This window comes from Nannospalax galili, unplaced genomic scaffold (assembly GCF_000622305.1).
Source record: "Nannospalax galili isolate Female #2095 unplaced genomic scaffold, S.galili_v1.0 scaffold713, whole genome shotgun sequence".
In the NCBI taxonomy this organism is placed as follows: Eukaryota; Metazoa; Chordata; class Mammalia; order Rodentia; family Spalacidae; genus Nannospalax; species Nannospalax galili.
Window position 1 is genome coordinate 1,809,749 of NW_008333780.1, and position 26,256 is coordinate 1,836,004.

The 26,256-nt window shown below is 45.6% G+C and overlaps 2 protein-coding genes and 1 pseudogene across 2 annotated transcripts in view; 2 read left to right on the forward strand and 1 right to left on the reverse strand.

The window, feature by feature from the left end:
- Positions 1-8,178: 8,178 nt before the first annotated feature.
- Positions 8,179-11,327, reverse strand: LOC108490609 (the record flags this gene model as incomplete). The annotated part of the gene is given in 4 exon segments (XM_029561260.1): positions 8,179-9,047; positions 9,050-10,262; positions 10,331-10,597; positions 10,599-11,327. Coding segments are annotated over 4 exon segments (3,078 nt in total), but the record flags the coding sequence as incomplete, so codon positions are not given.
- A 2,829-nt stretch (positions 11,328-14,156) lies between these two features.
- Positions 14,157-26,256, forward strand: part of LOC103730262 (calreticulin-like) — a 46,101-nt gene continuing 34,001 nt past the window's right edge. Inside the window, exon 1 of the mRNA XM_008828457.1 lies at positions 14,157-14,256. Coding sequence (XP_008826679.1) covers positions 14,157-14,256 — 100 coding nt within the window. The remainder of the gene's footprint in view (positions 14,257-26,256) is intronic.
- LOC103730271 lies at positions 15,285-25,790 on the forward strand (annotated as a pseudogene).

Here is a 26,256-nt window from a genome sequence, read left to right on the forward strand (position 1 = left end):
CGCTGTGACCTAGGCCCAAGCCTGGAGAACTGAGCTACATTCTTAACTTGGAGATTTTTTTTTTTACATGTATGAGTGTATTGTCTGCAAGTATGTAAGTTCAACTGCGTCATGCAATGCCCTCAGAGGTTAGAATTGGGTGTCAGATTCCCCTGGAACTAGAGTTATGGACTTTTTTTTTTTTTTTGGTTTTTTTTGAGACAGGGTCTCCCTGTAGCCCCAGCTGTCCTGGAACTCACTATGTAGACCAGGCTGGCCTTGAACTCACAGAGATCTACCTGCCTCTGCCTCCCAAGTGCTGGGATTAAAGGCATGCACCACCATGCCCAGCTCAATGGTTGTTAGCCAACACATGGGTGTTGTGAATCAAACTCAGGTCGTCTGTAAAAGCAACAGCTAGTGCTCTTAACTAAGCCATTTTAGCCATTGAGGTTTTTTTTTTTTTTTTTTTGGTCTTTTTGAGACAGGGTCTCCCTGGTAGCCTCAGCTGGCCTGGACCTTGCTATGTAGACCAGGCTGGCCTCAAACTCACAGAGCTCTGCCTGCCTCTGCCTCCCGAGTGCCAGTGCTGGAATTAAAGGCATGAGCCACCAGGTCTGGCTGAGATTTTTTTTTTTAATCCCAGCAATTCTCAGCTATCTGACTGTAAGAATTGGAGGCCTGGAGGTCAAGGCACAGAGAAGCCACCAGTCTAGATGCTTCATTTATGTGGAAGTTGAAATAAGCTCTACCATGACAGGAGTGCAGTCGAAGTGAGCTATGGGATGAAGCTGCAACCTCTGTAAAGGAAGTTACCAGATGGAGAGGGCAAAAGTTGATTCTCAAATTTTGTCAGAGACCTAAGCAGATGACTCAAGAAGCTAGACTGGATTTGCAGCACTTATCTGCACTTTTGTGTTCTGCTATCCAATGGTAGGGGTTGAACAGAGAGGGGCTTGTACATGCCAGGCAAGTACTCTGCTACTGAGATATACCCCAGCTCTAGAAGTTACTTGTGGATACCATTCATCTAGCATCTCCACTCACAGAACCAGCATGGCTATTCTCCAACTGCCACAGCAAAATAACATCAGGAATGTCTAAGAATTTCTGAGATTTGTATGCAAGGATGTGGTTGTAATAGCAACACTCTGAAAATATCTAAATGTCCAACAGAAATGATACTGATAATAGCTCCATAGGATGGACTGATATACAAGCCATTTAAAATTATTCTTGAGGAGCTGGGAATGGTGATATTTTAATCTCAGCACTCAGGAGGCACAGGCATGCTGATCTCCATGAGTTCAAAGCTAGTTTGGTCTGCATAGCGAGCTCCAGGCCAGCCAGGGCTATGTAGTGAGACCCTGTCTCAAAAAACTTAAAAAAAATTATGCTTGAGGGCTAAGGGCACATCTCAGTGGTGGAGTACATGCTTAGCATGCGTAAGGACCTGTGTTCTATCCCTAGTGCTTAAAACAAACAAACTCTGATCAATATAATTATCAGTGAAAAAAAGATACAAAATCGGGGCTGGAGGGATGGCTCAGCGGTTAAGAGTACTGACTGCTCTTGCAGAGGACCCAGGCTCGATTCCCAGCACCCACGTGGTGGCTAACAACTGTGCATAACTCCAGCTCCAGGGGATCCAACACCCTCTTCTGACTGAGGGCATTACATGACATGGGTGTGCCTACCTATATATAAGCAATACACTCATACACATAAAAATAAAAATATTTTTTAAAAAATGATACAAAATCAAATGTATGTTGTTATAAAAATTATAGGGCATGGTGGCACATGCCTTTAATCCTAGCATTTGGGAGAGAGAGGCATGCAGATCTCTGTGAGGCCAGCCTGGTCTATGTAGTGAGTTCCAGGTCAGCTGGGGCTACAGGGAGACCCTGTCTCTAAAAGAGCAAAAAAAAAAAAAAAAAAGACCAAAAAGACCAAAAAAATTGTATGTACGATTCCAATTTTATTAAAATTTTATATGTTTATCCTATAGAAGGCTATCAGGATATAGAGCGAAACATCTATAGTTAGTTCATAAACTAATTGTGTTTTATTTTATTCCCTTAATACCTCTTTCGTGATATCTGAATTTTCTGCAAGAGCCATTATATTTATGAGAAAAATTCAAAAGTGCTGGAATTACAGGCATGCATTCCCATGCATGGCTAGGCAGTAGATTCTTGACCTAGGAACTGCGGATACCGAATAGCGTCCTGTGCACTATTGCCCTGAAAGCCTAGGGATGATACATGTAAAGGTCCCAGCACTGTGCTTCTACGTAATTAGTGTCCAATATAAATGCATTTCTTTTCCTCCCTTCTTTCTAGGGAAGGTAGAAAAGGATCCCAAAGGAAGTCCTGTTTGTACTGGGTTTTCAGGCATGAAATCTTGTCTGTCTTAGAGAAGAGAAACTAACATTTGTAGCAGAACTACTAGGAACAGGTACTCTCTCTGGCTTGCCGTGATGAAAAACGGGAGCATATCTCAGGCAAAGAGAATCACAGAGGCAAAAACGGAAAGGCTCGGGACACTGCCTTGTGTCCTGAGAAATGGCCTCTTCTTTGAGGGAAAAGGGAAAGCAGTGCACCCCTTGATGAGGATGATGAGGAAATGAGGCTAAAGACCGAGATCGGAGCAGAGACAGAAACTGTCTGAAATGTCAGCACTCCGATATTTTGAGTTTATAGTTTAAGTATCCGGCTAGAGTTGTAGAGTTGCCGGCACATTGTCTTCAGACTGAAAGAAATTCTCACTAATCTGCAGGATTCAACCCCTAAGTGGAAGAACGTCAATTACAAAGACCTAACCTTGTATCTAATTCCCAGGACTGCAGTGATTTCTAAAACCTGGGCTACAGTGCATAATTTACGTACTCACTTCCTAGCTTTGTCCTTAAATCTGCAGAGGATCTGGAGATCCCTGACTATGCTGGTAGGACTCCCCACATATGTAAATACATCACAGTGGACAGTAAAATTGATCATCTTAGACACTTCCCTTTCCTGCCCATAAACCAATCATACTTTGTATTATGGCTACAATTTAGTAGAATGGATCGACAGCTGAACAAATGGAAATTCGAAAGCATGTAAAGTGGTTGACGCACACAATCTTTTCTCAATTCCTGCTACATTCAGGGTCTGTACTATTTATTCCAATTTTTATTTTAGTTTTTTCAATCTTTTAAAAATATTTTATTTATTTTTATGTGTATGTTTTGCCTGCATGCATGAAATGCACTGTGTGTGCATCTGGTGCCTGAGGAGCCCAGAAGTGGGCATTGGATCCCCTGGAACTGGAGTTAAGCATGGTTGTTAGCTACCATGTGGGTGCTGGGAACCAAACCCAGGCCCTCTGGAAGGGCGGTAAGTGCTATAACCACTGAGCCATCTCTCCAGTCCTATTTCGATTTTTAAGTATCTATTGTGCATGTCCAGAACTACTCCATAGGTGGTCTGATGAAATAAGTAGGATATTTACCAAGTGTATACTATGTCTGGATATCATCTTATTGAATGCTTAATCTACACCAAGTGCTTTAGCTTAGAGTGAAGAAACAAGCAGTGTTGGTCTCTGGTCTCAGGCAGTTTCTAAGTGCCTCAAGTCAAACTTCCACCACTATTCAAAGCTCAAATTTTAAAGAGAAGGAAATGAGAACTGGGTGACATCAGTAATTAGCCCCAGAGATGACAGTCCCAAGGCTCGTTGCCAAATGTACTCAGAGGGAACAAAGAAAATGTTTTCATTTTAATTTCTTTTAAAGAAGAAGAAAATGAATATCTATAATGCATCTACTCTGCATTATATTTACCTTCATGTTGATACAATCATCTTTGTGGGTATGTGTGCATGTTTGTTGGGGGGAGTTCACATTTTTGTGAGGGTGCATGTACATCCACCTGCCTCAGCCTACCTTGCCTGACTCAAGATAACATTGTTAATAAAAGACAAACACTTGGGCATGGTGATGCACGCCTTAACCCCAGCACTCGGAAGGCAGAGGCAGGGAGCTCTTTGTTGAATTCAAGGCCAGCCTGGTCTACATAGTGAGTTTCAGGCCAGCTGGGGCTACAGGGAGACCCTGTCTCAAAAAGACAACAGTTGGGCATGACTCAATTCACTCATGTAATGCCATCTCTTGAAGGGATGGGCAGAGGCAGGACGATCATGAATTCTGAGCCAGTCTGGCCTACATAAGCAAGACCCCATCTCATAAACAAAAACAGGAGACAGAAAGAACAAGGTAGGGGAGGTCCCATGAGACTGACATCCCTTTTGTTTAGATGCATCTAGAGGCTGGAAACAGTGCCTTTAATTTCCACTTAGTACCTGATTCATAGAGGGTAGCTCAGAGGATACTGAATTAAATTGTATTGAGTCAGTCCAAAGTGCCTTATACAGTGATGCTCTGCTTTGAATGCATGCATCCCTCCAAAATCTCCTGTGTTAGAAGCTGAGAGGGGGAGCCTTTGAGGGGTTAGACCACCAAGGCTTTCCCTCAAGGATGGGACTAATATGTGTACAGAAGGTGCTTTATGGAGCTGCCTGGTCATTTCAGCTGTGCAAAGTAGTCATGTAAACAAAGTATATTCTGAGTGATTGAGGAAAACTTCATGGATGCTGTTTGCACGGATTTCCGCATGAATTTTTTTCCATATGGAAAATACAACAAGAACTAGGTGTATGATTCCAGCACTCCAGAGATGGAGGCAAAGGATCAGGAGTTCAAGGCCAACTTCAGTTACATAATGAGTTTGAGGTCTGCCTGGGCTACAAGAGACCCTATCAGAAAAGAGGCGGAGCAAGGCGTGGTGGCACATGCCTTTAGTCCCAGCGCTCAGGAGGCAGAGGCGAGTGGGTCTCTGGGAGTTCAAGGCCAGCCTGATTTACAGAGCAAGTTCCAGACCCTGTATGAAAAAAAAAAAGAAAGAAAGAAAGAAAGAAAGAAAGAAAGAAAGAAAGAAAGAAAGAAAGAAAGGAGATATAATTGTATATATTCTATAAATTATAGGATCCACCCATTCAGTTAACATTGATTGTGCTAGGGGCTGAAAATGAAAGCACAGAAGCCCAGCAAGCAGCCATCATCTTGAGGGGCACATGGCCAACCTTATCGTCCTGCAGAAAAGGAACAGGACTGTTACCAAAGCCATCCAGTGAGTTGAACTTAACCAGAATTGAAACCCAATAGTTTCTTATTATGAGCATTACAATGGTCATTACAAGAGAAGAACACTATTATTGTTAGAAAGCATGAATTATGCTCATCTTGTCACCCTCTTTTCAAACTCTGAGCCCTCCGGTAACATTGTCACCTGTTGAGAAGAACTGCTAAACATCCAACAGTTCCGAGGACAGTCCCCCACAACAAAGAAAACTGTCTGGCCTAAAATGTCAGTAATGCAGATCGAAAAACTCTGGCTTGAGGAACTAAATCCAGAAACATCCATTCCAGGCCTGGACCAGTTTGGCCTTGTTCCAGCCTTATTCTCCACATCTTCCATCTTCCCAGGAACCAAATGTTCGAGCTTTATCAGACTGTGACAAAATATAAGAATGATTAACCACTTGGGCTCTGAAGTCAGGCAGATCTGGCTGTGTATCCAGGCTTGACTACTCATCTCTTACATATCTCTGGAAAAGTAAGTTACCTACCATCTCTAAGACTCAGTTCCTTTTCTTTCTTTTCTTTTTTTAGGTCTTTTTGAGACAGGGTCTCCTGGTAGCCCAAGTTGGCCTGGAACTGGCTATGTAGACCAGGCTGGTCTTGAACTCACAGAAGAACTGCCAGGATTAAAGGATAAAAGGTGTGTACCACTGCACCTGGGAATTATCTTGTTTTTTGTTTTGTTTTGTTTTGGTTTTTTTTGGTGTTTTTGAGACAGGCTTGCCCTGTAGCCACAGCTGGCCTGGAACTTGCTCTGTAGACTAAGCTGGCCTTGAACTCATAGAGATCCACCTACCTCTGCCTCCTGAGGGCTGGGATTAAAGGCATGTACCACACCGTGCCAGCTCAGTTCCTTTTCTACAAGAGACATCGGAAGTTATTGCTGTTTTAAAGACTATATGAGATGATGTAAACAAAATATCACACTCTGGTCCATCCAGAGCTAAATCAAAGTGTCCCCGTCAACAGGACTTCCTAAACCCCTTCCCCTCTCCCAACTTCCTCTAACCCTCTAAGTCTGGATCTTGTTTTACTTTTTTAAAGTATGTCTCATTAGTTTTAATTTCTTTATGATTTTCTGTCTCCACCTGTAGAGGGGGCAGAATAACACCCTTGCTCATACGTCGTCTGAAGGTTGGATGATGCCTTGCGTGTTAAGGGTCTGGTGTAGTGCTCAGTGTTGGGCCCCCGGTCTGGGGTACCCAAGGTCCATGGAGGGTCGTACCCCAATGACTCAGTCCCAAGACCAGGAGATGCAACAAGCAAGAGGATTTAATCGTTTGCGCAGACGGGCACTCCTGCCTCACTCAGAGAGAGGGAGAGCAGCAGCAGCCCAGAGCTCAGCTTACAGGCTTCTTTTAAAGGTAAAAACCACAAACCAAAACCGGCAGCAGTGGGAGGGGGCCAGCAGCAGTGGGAGGGGGAAGTTTCGGGTAATTTTCAGCTTGTGCAAGGAGCATGAAAAAGTTAGTTCTTTCTCAGCAATTAGAATTATTTTTTATTTTACTTCCTTGTACTTTGTTTTGCCTGGGGGACTTGGTTTGAATCCACTTTGATCTGGGGGGGCATTAATTTGATTCCATCATTCCCCCCTTTTCTTATGGCAGGATTTTAATCATAAAATCTATAGATCTTCTTGTTCTTTGAAGCATGGTATTGTTGGGTGAGGACCAAGGCCTAAATTATCGATATTACCCATTGGTCTTGTGGAGTTAGTGAGCCGAAGTGTATGGCCTGTTTCAGGATTTGTCACCATTTATGTCAGCTGCATAGGCACATGAGGACTGTATCACCAGCAGGCATTTTGCTGTCAGGAGCAAGCAGATCTCTTCGAGGAGTAGAGTCAGCCACATCGTGAGAAGTTGTGTTACAGCTTTTAAGCAAGGTCAATGAGTACCAATGTGATGATGGCAACAAGGATGATCAAGGCTGCAGAGATGATGATGATGGCGACTAATTCCCAGCTGGAGTGGTTTATGTGCTCAGGACCTTCAGAGCCCAGGGGGAGGTGTTGGATATTTTGTGTAGATGTCATTTTCCAGCGTCGCCCTGGGTCGGGGCTCTTTTGGTGTGTGAAGCATGGATACAAGCTGAAATCCCGTCTACTTTGAGGGCTGTAGGCGTAGTCAGGAGAACTGTGTAGGGTCCTTTCCATCGTGGTTCAAGAGTCTTTACATTGTGTCTTCTCACGTACACCTGATCTCCAATCTGGTAGGAGTGGGGCATCTGTGGGCTTCCAGGCTGGTAGACAGCAGCCAAGGGCTTCCAAACCTGGTTCTAGATGATCAGAAGGGCTTGGAGTCTTGTTTTTAAGCTGGGGTTATCAAAGGAAGAGGGCAAGGGGGACAAAGTTACATTGAGAACAGGAGGTAGTCCTCCAAAAAGGAAGCACAATGTAATTTTTAATTAATCTTTAGTGCTTTGGCCATTCCCTGACTTACCTGGGAGACGAAGGCTGGGCCATTATCAGACCCAATTACCTTAGGCAGTCCAAATCGAGGGAAAATGTCTTCGATCAGTTTCTTCACCACCGTCTGGGCTGTTTCCTTCCGGGTGGGGAAAGCTTTAACCCACCCTGAGAAAGTGTCTATAAACACTAAAAGATATTTATAACCATATTTTTCTGGGAGGACCTCAGTAAAATCTACTTCCCAGTTAGTCCCTGGTCGTATCCCTCTCTCTCTCATGCCAGATGGGACCTTTGATCTGGAAACATTTACCAGGGAACATGCACACACTCTCCCACTACTTTCTGGGACTAGCTGGTTAAGGTCCGGGAAGTAATAGAATTGTTTTTTTTTTTTTTCTTTTTTCAATAGTGTTTTTAGTTTCTTGTGTCCTAAGTGCGTCCACTGGTGGAGTTGGGAGATTAGCTCAAAGGCTGCCTTTTGAGGAAGCACTATCCTACCCTGGTATTTCCACATTTTAGATTCTGGGTCCAGGGTAGCGTTGAGCTTCCAAACGAGTTCCAGATCCTGTTCAGGGTAGGTAAAAAGAGCATCTCCCTCCTTTGTTTATGCCTCAATTTCAGCCTTAAGGTCTGCGTGTGTGTAGAGAATGCAGGTGCCTTCTGCTGCCTGACGGGCAGTTTTATCTGCCATCCAATTGCCCCGAGCAATTGGCCCCTGGTCTCGCTGATGTCCAGGGCAATGGATAATGCTGACCTTTTTAAGCAAGTACAAGGCTTGTAGAAGGGCCACTATTGTTTCTTTGTTCTTAATGTCCTTACCAGCTGAGGTGAGGAGGCCCCGCCTCCGGTAAATTTCTCCATGTACGTGAGCCGTGGCGAACGCATAGTGGCTGTCAGTGTAAATGTTGACCTTTTTGCCCTTTGCTAACTTTAGGGCCTGAATCAGGGCTTCCAATTCAGCCCGCTGGGCCGATGTTCCGGCTGGCAGTGCTTGGGCCCAAATTATCTTCTCTCCATCAACCACTGCCGCCCCCGCCTTATACTCACCGTCTCGCAGAAAACTGCTCCCGTCCGTATACCAGGTGGCATCTGCATCTGTTAGGGGCTGGTCAGTGAGGTCTTCCCTCGTCCCATGCATCTCCACAAGTATTTGCTGACAATCATGGGGAATCTCAGTGTCTTTCTCGGGGGTTGGTAGCAGTGTGGCAGGGTTTAAGGTAGCAGGGCTACCAAACTTGATCTTTTCTGGATTCAATAGTAGTGCCTGGTAATGAGTTACCCTGGCATTTGACAGCCATCTGTCAGGGGGCTGTCTAATGATAGACTCCACCGCATGTGGTGTTATAATAGTCAAGGGCTGGCCCATGGTGAGTTTGTCTGAGTCTTTTACCAGGGATGCTATTGCCCCCATGATTCTCAAGCATGGGGGCCAGCCAGCGGCTACATTGTCCAGTCTTTTTGAGAGATAAGCACTGGCCTTTTCCAGGGTCGTAAAGTCTGAGTAAGAACTCCTTTTGCCATCCCTTTGTTTTCATCCACATATAGGATGAAAGGTTTTGTCAAATCTGGCAATCCTAGCACTGGAGCCATCAGCAGTGCTCTTTTTATTTTGTCAAAAACTCTCTGGTGTTCTTCTGTCCAGGCCAAAGGGGTCCCATTTTTTGTTAAAGGGTGTAGAGGAGCCGCTATCTTGGCGAAGTCCGGTATCCATAGTCTACAGAATCCTGCGCTTCCCAAGAACTCTCTGAGTCCTCTGGCTGAAGTTGGTGGGGGAATAGAGGCTACCGCTTGTTTTTCACTTTTTGTTAACCATCGTTGTCCTCCCTCTAGCTGGTAGCCCAAGTAGTTTACCTGCTGTAGGCAGATTTGGGCCTTCTTTGTTGAGGCTCGGTATCCAAGTTCCCCCAGTCTCAATAGGAGAGCCTCCGTACCTTGAAAACAGCTTGCTTCCATCTCAGCAGCTAAGAGGAGGTCATCTACATACTGGAGGAGCATAATCTGTGGGTTTCTTACCCGAAAGTCAGCCAGGTCACAATGTAGAGCTTTATCAAACAAAGTAGGGGAGTTTTTTAATCCTTGGGGAAGTCGCGTCCAGGTTAGTTGTCCCGATATTCCAGCTTCAGGGTCTTTCCATTCAAAAGTGAAGATGGGCTGGGTAACCAGGCTCAGCCTTAGACAGAAGAATGCATCCTTCAGGTCAAGTACAGTATACCACCTGTGACTGGGAGGTAAAGAACTCAGGAGATTATAGGGATTAGGAACAGTGGGATGGATATCTTCTATCCTCCGATTGACTTCTCTTAAGTCTTGAACTGGTCGATAATCATCTGTCCCTGGCTTTTTTACGGGGAGCAGCGGGGTGTTCCAAGGGGATTGGCAAGGGTGAAGTATGCCCATTTGTAAAAGTCTTTGGATGTGGGCTCTAATTTCCTCTCGGGCCTCTTTGCTCATAGGGTATTGTTTAATTGAAACTGGAGTTGCAGATGGTTTTAATGTGACCACTATTGGAGGCTGGTTATATGCTAGTCCTGGGCCTCCTGTCTTGGCGCATGCTGAGGGGATTTTACTTAGCCAATCAGATATACCAGGAGTTTTTGTTACCAGTCCCTCATATAACTGATGTTTATCTTCCAGCTGCAGGGTTAACACCTGTAATGGAGCTCCATCTTTTCCTTTTACAGTAGCTCCCTTTGTAGTGAAATGGATATAGGCTCCACTTTTCTTTCTGTGGCCCATCTGTATGTTTTTCCTCCGGTGGCCCCTTGGACCCAGGCTGTCTTGGAACTCATAGGTCCCTCAGTTGTTGTTAGGACCGAGTGCTGAGCTCCTGTGTCTACCATGAAGGTAGTCAATTGCCCCCCTATCTTCAAGGTTACCCTGGGCTCAGGGGGGAGCTCCTGGCCCCGACTCCCCTAGTCCCCTAGAGTCAAAACTGGGGTTGTTTTCTTTTGAAGTCTGTTCAGCTACTTTGGACATTCTTGAGCCCAATGTCCTCTCTCCTTGCAATAGGCACACTGGTCTTTTATCTACTCAGGGCCTTCTCTTGTCTCCCAGGTTCCTACCTGGTCCTGGTCCTGTTCCCTGAACTACTGTGGCCAAAATTTGACTTAATTCTTTATTTCTCTTTTTCTCTCTCTTATCTTCTCTAGCTTCCTGCTCTTTTCTGATTCTGTCCTCTCTTTCTTCTAAAGTTTCTCGCTTATTATAGATTCTTTCAGCTTCTCTTACTAAATCCTGTAAGGAGTACCCCTGTAGGCCCTCCAGCCATTGGAGCTTACCACGAATGTCAGGAGCTGATTGCCCTATAAAGGCCATAACAAGATCTGCCTGACGCTCCTGGGCTGTGGGATCAAAAGGGGTGTACATCCGATATCCCTCTATCAAGCATTCTAGAAACCCTGCGGGGGTTTCATTTTTTCCTTGGGTTATAGCACGTACCTTTGCCAAATTGGTCGGGCACCTTCCGGCCCCTTTGAGACCCGCTAACAGAGTCTGGCGATAAAGACGGAGACGCTCCCTACCTGCCAAGGTTTCAGGATCCCAGTTGGGTCTAGTCAGAGGGAATCTTGCGTCTATTTTATTTGGGAGCATAGTAGGTCTCCCATCCTGCCCGGGGACGTTTTTCCGGGTTTCCAGGATGACTCGCTGTCTCTCCTCTGTGGTTAGGAGTGCCTGGAGAAGTTGTTGGCAATCTTCCCAAGTGGGTTGGTGGGTAAGAAGAATAGACTCAATTAAAGCAGTTAAAGCCTGAGGGTCCTGAGAAAAAGAAGGGTTATGAGTCTTCCAATTATACAAATCTGAGGCTGAGAAAGGCCAGTATTGGATCTGATCCCCTACAGTTCAGAGGGGAAAAACCTGGGCAGTCCAGGTTCCACCAGAAGGACCCCCTCTATCTCTTCTCAGGCGAAGTCTGCTAGATGGAGGGGGAGATTGGTCAGGTTCGGTGGAATCAGGAGAGGGATGAGGTAGTCCTTGGGGTGGAGGTAGTTCCTGGGGTGGGGTGCCTGCGCAGGTGGATAGGGAGGTGGAGGATCAAGGAGGGCTAGGGAGGCTTGGTCCTCAGGGAGGACTGGCTTTTGCTTCTTCTCAGGGGAAGACTGAAGGGGCAGGAGGAAGGAAGTGAGACTCAGGGGAGCAGAAGGGGTAGGGGGCCCTTGATCAGTCTCTCCAGTTCCCCTAGGAGGTAAGAACGGCCGTGCCCAGGATGTGGGGTTCTGGGCCAAATCTTCCCAGGTGACTATGTAGGCCACCTGGTCCAGATGTCCATGTGGTCCTGGGTGGAAAATGTATTCCTTAACCTGCAAGATAGTAGCAAGGTCAAAAGTCCCATCCCTTGGCCATCCTTTCTCAAAAGAGGGCCATGCAGAGGAACAGAGACTCTGCCACTTCTTCTTTTGGACCTCCAGTGATAAGTTATGGGCCCGTTCCATAACCTCCTTCCAGTGTTCCAGAGTTAAGCTTAAAGGGGTAGTTAGCGATTTACCCATAGTGGAGGTCACAGACAGGAGAGGGGGAGAGTAAGAAGGAAAGAGCCCCCTTATCCTTTCATGGGAGTCTTTTAGTGGCAAGCGCCCTATGGCTCTTATTTGCTCGACCCGTGCCCGTGGGGCTGTTTCAGTGGCCAGAGAGAGAGAGAAACAGAGATGAGAGGGAGATACAGAAAAGCCACCTTGTCTCCACCTGTGCGGGCAGTCGGGGTCTGCTAAGAGGGCTAAGAGCCTTTGGCTTACATCAGGGAGTAGCTCTGACCAGAAAACCTCAATTGCTCTTTTGCCTTTAACGGTCCCACGTGAAGACTCAGACCGAGAATAAAAGGAAGGAGGAAAGGAAAGTTTACAATACAGAGTATTGAGAAAATTACAAGACCAGAACTTCCTCTATGTAACTAACACAACTATCAAGCATACATACCATATTAAATCACATTCGTGTGGACCGGTCCTTCTTTCATTCAGACACACGCTGCACCCACCATTCTCACTTTTGGGATCCCTGAACACAGACACAGACAATACACAGAACAGAGAATTTCTTGGCGCACACTCCTTAGCTCAAGAACTGAAAGTACAGAGTGGGAGGGGAGGGAGTAGCCAAGCCAAACTCCCTTCTTCTCCCGGGTGAAGGAAAGCTACGCTGTCTTCCCCACTCCAAACCACTCTGGTCCCTAAGGCCAGAGTGTTAGAACCAGGGGCCTCTGGGCACATCTGCCACTCCCACTGGTTTCCAGAATACAGACTTACAGGTCCTGCATAGGCACAAATGTTCAGATGGAACGTTCCCAGAACAGAAACAACTGACAGACATTCAGACCAAGACAAATCACAAGACGTCCTTACTTCCTGCTGATCTGAGGAAATGGGTCTGGGGGCAACCAAATCCCAGATGAGCCCCCAAATGTTGGACCCCCGGTCTGGGGTACCAAACGTCCACAGAGGGTTGCACCCCAATGACTCAGTCCCAAGACCAGGAGATGCAACAAGCAAGAGGATTTAATTGTTTGCGCAGACGGGCGCGCCTGCCTCACTCAGAGAGAGGGAGAGCAGCAGCAGCCCAGAGCTCAGCTTACAGGCTTCTTTTAAAGGCAAAAACCACAAACCAAAACCGGCAGCAGTGGGAGGGGGAAGTTTCGGGTAATTTTCAGCTTGTGCAAGGAGCATGAAAAAGTTAGTTCTTTCTCAGCAGTTAGAATTATTTTTTATTTTACTTCCTTGTACTTTGTTTTGCCTGGGGGACTTGGTTTGAATCCACTTTGATCTGGGGGTGCTTTAATTTGATTCCATCACTCAGCACACCAACAATGGTCAACAAATGTTGTTACCTTTTCCTTCCTTCAGCCTTGTTTTTCTTATAATGGAATAGTGGCTGCACAGCAACAGTGTATAGAAGCAAGATTAATTCACATGTCTTTCCCTCCCTTTGCCCCTGTTCTTGCCTGTCATCACTGCCCCCCATCCACCTAGCTCCCCAAGGTCACCTCCTGCAGGAAGCTTTCCCTGAGATCCCATCCTGGGTTAGTACTTCCTGTGGGTACCCTTGGGCCTTGAATGTTTCTGTTCAATCAAATAAATGGTTTCTTCACAGGCTCAATGGATGGATGGGTAGGTGGATGGATGGATGGATAGATGGATAGATGGATGGATGGATGGAAGAATAATGGAAGAAATCTTGTGAGAGTCCTTTGAATCCAACTACTGCAAAGTTGAGCAGGCTCACAGGACTCCCCAGCGGCCAGTCTCAGCTGGTCCTACCACTCCCCACACCCTGGGGAACACTGTTCTGTAGCTCCCTTGACACTTAGTTGATACCCTCACCACACACACACACACACACACACACACACATACACACACCACCACCACCACCATCATTAGTTTCTCCAACACCCTCAGCACGTGGTCCCCAACCATTGGCTGCAGCACTCACCTGTCCCCATCCAGGCCACGAATGGGAAGCAGCCAGATGCAGGTAGCAGGTGATTGCAGCCTGAGCCTCAGGGTCAAGGTAATAGACAGCAGCAGCCACACACCTGGCCAGGCTAAGCAGCTATCTGAGACTGCACTCCAAGACTGTGGACTCCACAAGATGAAGGGCCTGCTGCTGCCTCTGCTACTACTGACCACCTACACCCTGGGAGCACAAGCAAAGCGCAGGGTGTACTTTCGGGAAGAGTTCGAAGATGGGGGTAAGCTGTCCCCATTCAGAGTCCACCTACTCCTCCCCAGTCACCAGCTCTATAGGAAGTCAGGCTGACTTTCCCCTTTGAAACCTTGTTTAGAACTAGAAGGGTTGCAGTTCAAATGCCTAGCTGTGGCCCTGCATCTGTGCTTGGATTTCTTCTCTAGTAAAGGAAGCCAATACAGATCTTGCAAAATTATTCTGAGAGTTAAAAAAGACAGAGTGCAAAGCTTTGCTTTAGTACCTAGTAAGTATGCTCAGTGCTCTGTACAGACATCTCCTCATTCTGAAAACACAAATGCATGAACCCTGGAGAGCAAGTACCAGGGCTGGATGGGACAGCAAGCCTTTCTGGGCTCCATAAAACCTCAGCACTCAGAGGATCTTGGTGCTCACTTCATTCACTGCTTAAGACGTCTCAAGAACACCAGGGAACTATTGCAGGTCTACTTACTTGAGATAAAGGTTTTCTTTGTTCGTTTTTGAGACAGGGTCTTGTGCAGCTCAGGGTGGCCTCGAACTCCCTATGTGACTGAAGATGACCTTGTACTTCTAATCCTTCTGACTCTGCCTTCTGGGTGCTGGGGTTACAGGTATTGGTCACCACGCCTAGTTGATCTGCAGTGCTGAGGATCCAGCTCACAGCTTAAGGCATGCTAAGCAAGCTCCCAAGGGAGCCCCATCCCCAGCAGGGGGCTTATTTACTTAAGATAGGTTCAGTGGCACTATTTCAGCTCTGTGAGCCTGTGTGTGTTTGGGTGTGTGAATATGTAAAATCTAATCACTTCTTTAAGACTACAATGAATAAATAACTTGCCTAAGAATTAGGACTTTGGGGATTTGAGTTCATATTCCACCTTGAAAAAGTAGATAAGCCCTTTCCAATTTCTGAGACTCAATTTCCCAATCTGTGATAACATCATATTGAGGTACAGAGGTACAGAGGTAGTGCAGGGGAAGGCGTGAATAAATCCAGCCAGGAGAGAGGGCAGGAAGGCTTCAGGGAAAAGCGGAACCTAAACAATGCTTTGAAGCATGAATAAATTTATTAGGACCAAGAGTGATAACACCTACAGTGGCTGTAGGGAAGCTGGCGAGTGTGAGGTGAGGTTGGAAAAGTTAAGTTTGAGAGTGAGGAGAGACAGCTAGATCAGGCGGCTGAGTAGCCTGGCCTTTGCTGAAAGCTGTGGAGAGCTAGTGAGGGTGGTAAGCAAAGAAAAATAAGATCTGGCCTGTGTCTTGGAAAAAGCATCGCAGTACACATGTGGAGATGGATTGTGAGCTAGCTGTGGTGGCTCATGTCCATAATCCCAGTACTAGAGAAGATAAAGCAGGAGAACTGCCATGAGTTTGAGACCAGCCTGGGCTACATATGGAATACCAAGTGTGCTGGTCAGCTTTAGTGTCACCTTGACACACCTGGGTAGCGGGAACCTCATTTGAGGAATTTCCTCCATTGGACTGGCCTGTGGCCATGTCCTTGGGACATTTTGTTGATTGTTGAGTAATGTGAGAGGGCCCAGTCCACTGTGGGTGGTGCCACCCCTTGGCAAGTAGTCCTGAGTTGAATAAGAATACAAACTGAACACGGGTTAGAGAGCAAGCCAGCTAGCAGAGTACCTCCTTGATCTGTACTTCAGTTCCGGCCTTGAGCTCCTGCCCTGGTTTCATGATGAACTTTAAGTGGAAAGTGAAATAAACTGTTTCCTCCCCAAGTTGGTTTTGGTCAGTGTTTTTATCACAGCTATAGAAAGTAATTAGATCACCAAGTCATCTAAGGCTTCATAGCAAGACCCTATTAAAAAAAAAGAGCTAGGCGTGGTGGTGCATGTCTTTAATCCCAGCACTCAGGAAGCAGAGACAGGCCTCCATAAGATTGAGGCCAGCCTGGTGAATACGTAGAGAGTTCAAGGCTACCTGAAGCTACAGGGAGACCCTATCTCAAAAAATAAAAAACCTAACAAACAACAACAACAAAACAAAAAACAGGTGGTTCAGAGATCTGTAATCCCAATCCAGCTCTCGGGAGGTTAGAGGCTACCTATGAGTTGGAGGCCAGCCTGAGCTATATAGAGTTCCAGGCTAGCCTGGGCTACAAGTAAAACCCTGTCTCAAAGTCCTAAGAAAGAAAAAGAAAAAAAGGAAACATAGATTGTGAGACTGACTAAATTTGAGTCTAGAGAAAGGAAGGCATCTAAGAGGCTATTGCAATCATGGTGCAAAGTGGGGCGGCAGCACCAGGGTGGTGATGATAGGAATACAGGGGCAAAGACAGGAAAAGTGTTTACTGAAGAGTGGGAGCTATGAAGCCCTTTGACTTGCTGTGGGGGAACCTGTTCACAAGGCTCAGTCATTTCTAAGGACAGGTGGGTAGTCTCCCTTTTCACGACTGACCTTCCAGTGAACCCCGTATGGCAAAGTGCCTGACTGCTAGCTCCTGGGCCCACCTCCCAGCCTAGGCTGGCTTGGACTCATACTCTTATTCTCACAAGAGGCAAAGAGAACATGCACAGACCTGCAGTCATTTCCCCAAAGACTGAGCTCCACTTGTCCAATGTGGAAGGAGTGAAATACCCTTGGGTTTTATTGATAAATGTTTCTGAAATGTTCGTTGGAGCCAGGGAAAGACTGGCTTCAATCCCCAAACCCCAAGACAGTCAACAAGGCCAGAAGCATGGCAGAGTCCAGGAGCACTTCAGCCTGTGCAGGGAAGGCAGCTCTGCCAGGCAGCCCCTTCTCCAGGAAGCCTTGCCTGGAGGTGCTGTGGCTCCCTCTACACCTGTGCTTTTCCTATATCAGCCTGCTCACACAGTGGCTGTTTGCCTCTCTAATTCCCCTTTGTACTTGCAGCATCAAAGTCTGCGGCTGCATGGGGAGGTGCCCAGGACAGAATTTCAGAATGGTAGGACTGAATTTTTGGTTTGTTTGTTTTTGTTTTTGACAGGGAACTCATTATGTAGACCAGGCTGGCCTCGATCTCACAGAGATCCGCCTGCCCCTGCTCTCCCCTCGCCCCAGTGCTGGGATTAAAGGCGTGTGTCATCACACCCAGTATAGGACTGACTTTTTGACACACACCAAAAAATAAGACCTTAAGAAGGAAGTGTACAAACAACCTTCTTCATCCGCCCCCCCTTTTTTTTGGTCTTTTTGAGACAGGGTCTCCCTGTAGCCCCAGCTGACCTGGAATTCGCTACGTAGATCAAGCTGGACTTGAACTCACAGAGATCCAACTGCCTCTACTCCCAAGTGCTGGGATTAAAGGCCTGTGCCACCACGCCTGGCCCAAATAACCTTCTTGCTAGAGGACCAAAGCGTAAGGTTGAGGTCAAGTGCTTATCTTAAATGATATAAGAATGAGTCAACCCCAAATGTAATTATGGCAGAGGGAGAGAGGTTGGAAAGACATGCTTGAGGGCTTGAGTCTGCACACTGGTTGAAGAAGGTTGGTAAGTGGGGTCTCCATCTTCTAAGGCTTATCCTCAGCCTGGAAGACCTAGAACTTGGGAACTTGGAAGACTTAGGTGCTGATTTGTTCTATCCTAGTCATGAGAGGCGCTTAGGTGTCCTCCTCCTCCAGTCCCTGGCCTTCTCCATCTTAGGCAGACCAGCATGCACCTTGTTGGTTTTTTCCTTTTTTTGGTTTTTTGGTTTTTTTTGAGACACAGCCTCCCTGCAGCCCCAGCTGATCTAGAGTTCGCTATGTAGACCAGGCTGGCCTTGAACTCACAGAGATCCACCTGCCTCTGCCTCCTGAGCGCTGGGATTAAAGTTGTGCGCCACCACGCCGGGCTTAATGCCTTACTTTTCTTCTTCTCCCGCCAATCCTTCAGCAAGTCTAACTGGTTCTAGCTTCAAAATATATCTAGAATAGTGTGCGGCCCTTGCCTGTAATGTCAGCAGCACTCAGGAAGTGACAGGAGGCTCAGGAGCTCAAGTCCAACCTTGAATAAATAGCAAGTCTGAGGCCAGCCTGGACTACATGAGAATACATACACCACCACCACTAAGAACACTCAGAACGTGGTATGTCCAACCTACCGTGTCAGTCCTTCCCGTCCCACCCCATCCAATCCATTATCATCTCTCAGGTGGCCTGCTGCACCAACTTGAATTGTTTCTCTGCTACTCTACCCCCCCATCTCTTTTGTTTTTATTTTGTTTTGTTTTGTGATAGGGTTTCTTGTAACCCAGGCTGGCATTGAACTTCTGATCCTTCTGCCTCTATTTCCCAAGTGCTGGAATTACTGTGTAAGGCACCATGCCTAGCTTTCCCTGATCTCTTTGGACATAAATTTTAGAATGTTCCTTTTGAACATTGGGAGAATTCCTTCCTTTGGGAGACATAAACAATGTCTACTTCCCCCTTATAAGGCCCCAACAACAAATCAAAGTACGGTTCCCACCGAAGTTCACCATAAAGAACAAATGACTTTATTGGACTTGCTTACAGAGCATGGATGACGGGCTATCTAAAGGAGTGTGGGGGACCCCAAAGTAGCAGTGCTCCCAGCTCCATAGGTGGAGTTTTCCTTCCACTAACCTTTCCAAACCTATACATTCTAGCACTTACCAAGACAACCCCACCTAGGGTGTCCTCAGAGTCTGTACAAGGCTGACGGTGATCTTGAATTTTGGAATCTCCTCCCTGCACCTCCAAAAGGCTTGGGTGACAGATTAAGTGCCACTATGCCTTGTTAAACAACTTGATTCTTAACATTTTTAAAAGAAGATATATACTCATGTCTCTTTTAATGATGAAGCTGAGGTAGAGAGAGGCTGCACGAATTTCCCAAGGTTAAGCAGTGAATGTCAACAGCAGTTGGGATTTGTAAACTAACCTAAAAAGAAAAACCTAATAAAAATATAAATAAAACAGAAAGGGCCAGGTGTGGTGGCACATGCCTTTAATCCCAGCACTCGGGAGGCAGAGGCAGGCAGATCTCTGTGAGTTCGAGGCCAGCCTAGTCTCCATAGCGAATCCAGGCTAGCTGGGGTTACAGGGAGACCCTGTCTCAAAAAGACCAAAAAACAAAACAAAACAATATATATATCAGAAAGGAGGAGGCAGGGAGGATCAGGAGTTCAAGGCCAGTCCCAGGTTAGCAGATTTAAGGCCAACCTGGGCTATATAGTGAACTCTAGACCAACTAAGCTATATGAGACCCTGTATCAAAAACCCAGAATCAAACAAACAAAAAAACCTCAAATGAGTCGGGCATGGCACATGCCTTTAGTCCCAGAACTCAGGGAGGTAGAGGCAGGTGAATCTCCATGAGTTAAAAGTTAACCTGGTTTACATAGTGAGTCCAGGTCAGTTGGGGCTACAGGGAGACCCTGTCTCAAAAAAAAAAAAAAAACCCAAAAAACAAAAAACCCCTCAAATGATTGTTCTGCATTCCATTTCTTCTTGGAGCTGAATTTCCTGCATTTTAACTCTTATTTTTTATAGCTAAACTATACTGGGTACCTTAAGAAACTTTTACTAAGTATGGTGTTTCCCTGAGCATACTTCTGTACAGAGTCCAACCCTCAGTTCAACCCTAAAAAAGTAGTTATTCATTTTCCCAGTGTAGGGACAATGAAACTGAAGCTCAAAGAAGTAGGATGATTTGTCTGAGGTCCTGGGATTTGAATCCAGGACCATAGGATATCAAAACTCATCTTTGGTGCTCCTTCACTGTTTCATGCCCATGAGTCCAGTAAGTTAAAGGCCTTCCAGCTTGGCAATCTTAAAGATGGTAAATACTTCTAATGTCAGAAGCAAAAGGTCCCAGGGAAGTCATTCAAAATGTCCTCCCTTTCTCTCCCCCTGTACAGATGAGGAAACAGGTCCAGAGGAGAGTCATGCTATGCCAGAATCTTTTAAGGGGGTCAAGGCAGATATGATTCAGCTCCTTGCTTTCTACAGTTTCCCTAGAATATTCCAGGCCATAGGACATCATAGCATCTAGAGGGAGGGAAGCCATTGGAAGGCATCCTTCTCTGTACAGATGGGAAATTGGGCTCCAGAGAAGAAAGGTCATTTTCTCAAAGTTACATAATGCATCAGTAGCAGGGATGCTTGTGGAGTCCAGATTTCATACCTTCATAAACGATTCTGTGGCTGCTGCGATAGCTGCCAAGTATCAGAGGGCTAGCAGGGGATACCAGTAGTCTTGGGGACAACATGAGCTTTTGGAATCCCAGAACTTGCACAGGGACTGACACATTACCATAGGCAAGAATGTTGATAGAGTGAATAGGAGAATCACCAAACTGATGATAGAAATAGATATGAAAGGAAATTAGTTAATGGAGACAGCAGCGACAATTGTGAAGACACAAAATCGGGCAGAAAGGAATTGGAATTCCAATGAGGTTCTGAATGTGCAGGAGTCACAAGGGTGTATGTGCGTGTGTGTGTGCGTGTGTGTATCTGTGTGTCTCTGTGTCTGTGTGAATGTTAATTCTGTTAGCTCTCAGACTTGTCTATGGAAACTTGGCTCAAGAGCCATTCTGACACAAAGGGCCTCTGTGCCCAGCTGGCACAGACACTCTGAGGACAGCCCAGCAGGACTGAGGAAAACCCTGCTCCTCAGGCCTCTGACTGATAAGCAATTGAGACCATCTGGGAAGCAGGGAAACTTGGACATGCTGAGCCTGGAGAAGAACAGTCCTGGACAGATGCCCAAACCAAAGGGGTCTGGTCCAGCTGGCCTTTCTAGGACTCAAGTACAAACGGATGGCGAAGATCTCTCTGGAGGCCACAGGGATGAGGAAGCAAGACACAAGACTTCACCTTCTGGTTCTGTCATTTGATCAGCAGATGACCTTGAATAATTTCTGTCAATGATCTTTTTCATTTATTTATTTTTAAGGTGACTCAAACGTAGGGCCTTGCATATGCTAAGTACTCTGCAACTGAGCTACACCTCGGACCCACTTACTTGTTTGAGTTTCGTTAGGACAGAGGTGATGATCCTAACCTTCCTGTGGGAACTGTGAAGGTACATAACAAGCACCAGCTCCCTCCCCTCACCTTCTGTCATGTTCTGATGTGTGTCACACCTGAAATGTGACTCACTTGCTTCAGCCAGTCACTGATCAAATGTCATTTCAGCACAGAGGCGGCAGCTCCATCTCATTCTTTAATTTTCTCTTTAAAATTCTTTGCCTGGTATTATATTGCATATTGTATCTTTATGTTCTTTTGTTCAGGGTTGGTCATCTCACCCTTCATTATCATGCAAATACCATTAAGGAAGAAATTTTGTTCTTTTTACTGTCCAGCACATAGCAAATTATTAATAAGCAGATAAGTAAATAGAGGGAGAAAGGAAATTTGTTAAAATTTGTTTAAAAAGAAGGTAGAGGGGCTGGGGAGCCTACTTAGTTGGTAAACTGCTTGCTTTGCGAGCATGGGGACCTGAGTTTGGATCCCCAGCACCTATGTGGAAGCTGGGTGAGGCAGCAGGTGTCTGTAACCCCCACACCCGTAGGGAGTTAGAGACATGCGGTATGGAAGTAGGCAGATTCCTGGAGCTTACTGACCAGCCAGCCTAGCTGAATCCTTGAACTCTAGGTTTGGTGAGAGACCTTGTCTCAAAAAACAAGGTAGAAAGGATGGGAAAGATGGCTCAGTGGTTAAGAGTATTGACTGCTCTTGCAGAGGACCCTCATTCAGTTTCCAGCCACCATATGGCTGCTAATAAGTGTCCCTAACTCCAGTTCCAGGGGATCTGACACCCTCTTCTGGCCTCTGAAGGCATTGCATGCATTTGGTGTACTCATATAAGCAGGCGAAACACTCTTACACAAAAAATAAATAAAAATAAATAAAATAGAGGAGCACTTGCTTAGCACGCCTAGCATAGGCAAAGCTCTGGAATCACTCTCTAGCGCGCGCGTGCACACACACACACACACACACACACACACACACAAATTCACTAAGTTCTGCATTTCTGGTTTGTCTACTTACCTAAATAAATGAATGTTATATTCTAATTAAAGTCCTTTCAGACTGGGAGATGGTTCAGTGGGTAAAATACTTGCTATGCAGCATGAGGATCTAAGCTACAATCTCTAGCACCCATATTTAAAAAGAAAGAAAAAGAAGCTGGGCATGGCTATGCACCCTGTAACCTCAGCACTTGGGGGACTTACTGGCCAGCCAATCTAGCCAAAACATCAAGCTCCAGATTCACCGAGGGACTCTGTCAGTATCTCAGTGTCTCCGCCAAAATAGAATAGAGAAGTGATTGAGGAAGACACCATCGTCAACCTCTGGTCTCCACATGCACCCAAACACAGATGCACACATGGATGCACACACACACACACACACACACACACACACACACACATACATGCGCACTGAAAACTTTAGGGCTGGGGAAGGGAATACACAAGATTAACCTGGAATATTCCAAGAAAGTAGGGATATGGTCAGGAAAGGAAATGATGATTGGAGTATGTCAGAGAGACAGGAGCCAATAGAAAGAGTTTCTGATGTTAAAGACATCTGAACAACAAAATCAATAGCAAAGCATTATATTATAGCCCCAAGTAGAAACTATACACCCAGGAGTCCATACTAATGAAAAGAGATTACTGAGTGAACACCAGTCAGCCACTGAAGTCAGCACCGTCAGTGATAAGGGCCTTAGCAATGCAGGCCCAGAGAACGAGGGCCCTGGACCTCTGTGGGTTTTCTTCCCCAAACCTATAACCCCATCTAATCATAAGAACAATATCAGAGAAACCCTAACTGAAGACATTCTGCCAAATTCCTGACCTGTGCCCAAGTGCTAAGGTCATCAAATAGGCAAAATCTGAGAAGCTGTCACAACCTAGACGAGCCAGCTGAGGCAAGATGACTAAATGTAATGCGGTATCCTGAGTAGAATCCTAGAATAGAAAAGGATCATTGGGCAAAAACTAAACAAATCCACATGAAGCACAGCCCTCAGCTCACCATGGTTCAATACAGACTCATTAGCTGTGGCAAATGAACAGGAATGCGAACAGTAGGGGAAACCAGTGTAGGGCACAGTAATTCTCAGGAATGTTCTTGAAGCTCATCTATAAATCTAAAGCTACTCTAAAATAGAAGGGTCCTTTAAAAACTGTGAAATTGGGGCCAACCAGGTGACTCAGAGGGCAAAGGCACATGCCACCAAGCCTGACAACCTGAGTTTTGTTCCCCAGGACCCACATGGTGGAAAGAAGGAACCAGCTCCTGCAAGTTGTCCTCTGACCACCACATGTATACCATGGCATAACACGTATACACACAAATACTTTTTTAAAATGCAATTAAAGCCTGGCATGGTGGTGCACACCTTTAATCCTAGCACTCGGGAGGCAGAGGCAGGTGGCTCTCTGTGAGTTCAAGGCCAGCTTGGTCTACATAGTGAGTTTCAGAACAGCTGGGGCTACAGGGAGACCCTGTCTCAAAAAGACCAAAAAAAGAAAAATGCAATTAAAAAAATGAAAAGTGGTACCAGGCATGGTAGCACACACTGGTAATCCCAGTACTTGGGCGGTGGAAGCAAGAGGATCAGAAATTCAAGGCCATCTTCAGCCACATAGTGAGTTCAAGGCCAGCACATAGTTCATGGCACAGATATGGAAATCAAAGGACCCTGTCTCAAAAAAAAATAAGTGTTTAGCTTGAAAATAAAAACAACTTATTTCTTCACCTAGAATTTTTCTCTCCACTTTCAAAGATTTTTTTTTAATTTTATGTGTATGTGTGTATTGCCTGCATGTATGTAAGTGCACCCATGTCATGCAATGCCCACGGAGGACAGAAGAGGCTGTCAGATCCCCTGGAACTGGAGTCATAGACAGTTGTTACCTGACATGTGGATGCTGGGACTTTAACCCAGGTCTTCTGCAAGAACAGTGTTCTTAACCACTGAGCCATTTCTCCAGCCCCTCTCTCCGTTTTTTTTTAAATCAATAAAAACAAACAAGTCTTAATCTTTTAGACAAACTCCTAAGAAAGTTGCTAAGAATAAATAAATGTTTATATTAATGTGAAAAATTTACAGTTTAAATGCTAAAATTCTCAGGGCATGGTGGCTAATGTCTTTAATCCCAGAATTCAGGAGGCAGAGGCAGATGGAGCTCTGTGAGTTCAAGGCCAGTCTGGTCTACATAGAGAATTCTAGGCTGGCTGGGGCTGCAGGGAGACCCTGTCTCAAAAAGACCAAAAAAAAAAAAAAAAGGAAAAGATATATTTTATATATATGTATGTGCATCTGAGTGAGTATATGTGCACATGTACGTAGATACCTTTAGAGGCCAGAAGAAGGCATGAAATCCCTTATAGGTGTTATTGTGAACCACCCAACAATGCTAGGATGAGAACTGTGATTCTCATGACAGAGCAGCAAGGGACTCTTAACTACTGAGCCGTCTGTCTAGTCCTCCAAAATATTTATGAATAATTTCTAATGACATAGGAAAGTGAATATAATTTAGGAAAATGAATATAATTTTAAATGGAAATACTAATTGTGTGTGTGTGTGTGTGAGAGAGAGAGAGAGAGAGAGAGAATGAGAGGGACAGAGGGAGAAAAAATGTTCTAGCATACACAGAAAAAAAATATTTCAGTAAAGGTTGGGGGGGTAGCTTGGTGGTTAAGTGCTTGCCTTGGTCCTGGATTTGATCCACACACACAAAAAAAATCAATGAAAATATTAACAATGGCTACATCTGGGAGGTAGAGTACCAGTTTTGCTTCTTATTTGCTTCTTTGGGCTTTCTACATGTTCCACAATATGTGATTTTTACCTTTGCCCATGTAACCCGGTACCACAGCGAAGGGGACGGTGGAGGCGCCGGCCGCAGGGTCAAGGAGTCACCATGCTGCCACGCGCTGCAGCCTGGGGCTTCCGTGTGTCCTACATGCTGCGCGTACAGACACCATTGAGAAACCAATCCAGCCCAGCGAAGACAATGAACCATCCATTTCCACACTCATCAAAGAATACCAGAACATCGTCACTGCTATGGAGAAGCTTGATGATGCTGTACAAAGAATCTTGTCATTGGAAATGGCCAACCAGAAAGAAAAGCTAAAAATCAAGCAAGAACTGCTGATGAACAAGATTGCAGAAAACCCTGAGGACACCAGATCCCTGGAGGCACGAATTGCTGTTGCCTTGATGGTCAAGATCCGAAATTAGGAAGAACACATGCAGAATCACCGAAAGGACAAAGCCCACAAACGCTATCTGCAGATGAGCATTGACCAGAGGAATAAGATGCTCAAAAACCTCCGACGGGTAAAATGTGACGCCTTTGAGAAGACGTACAGGGAGCTGGGGGTTGAATACACCATCCCTCCTCTGCATTGCCATAGGGTCCATCTCCGCTTCCTGGCCAAGAAGGCTCTGTGCATTCAGGTTTTCCAGACAGTGCAAAAGCTGAAGAAGCAAAGAAGGACCTTAAAAGCTGAAGAAGTGGCTACCCAAAAACAAGACAACTAGGGGAGCCCAGAGAACCCTTCCGAAGTTCTACCAGAGGTGTCCAAAGAAAGCCAATAAAATCTGTTTTGTCTTGAAAAAAAAAGAAAAATCAAGAAATACAAAATAGAAACAGATGCTTAATTTTCTGTTCTCATTAGACAGTGATTCCCCAAGGGCTTGAGAGCTGGAGGGGTTCTGAAATTGTGTCTTGTTCACCTTGGTTCCCTGGCATCTGGTGCCCAGAGAGCACCAGACAGATGTACTCTGATGTTTTGGTGAGTATCTAATCTTCTCTGTTCTAAACATATGGGCACTTATTTAATGCCCATTTTCTTAGTAAACTGGGCTGTCTGTGTCCTAGGGAATACTAGATTAGAAATGCCAACCTCCAGGTCTGGGGCTGTAGCTCGCTTGGTAGAGTGCCTGTTCAGAAACAATGGCCACCATAGTAAATGGAGGCAGCTACTAGAGGCTCCCATTCAGCAAGAGCAACAATTATTTTTTAAAATTATTTATTTAATAACCATATAATTAGAAGAAGCAT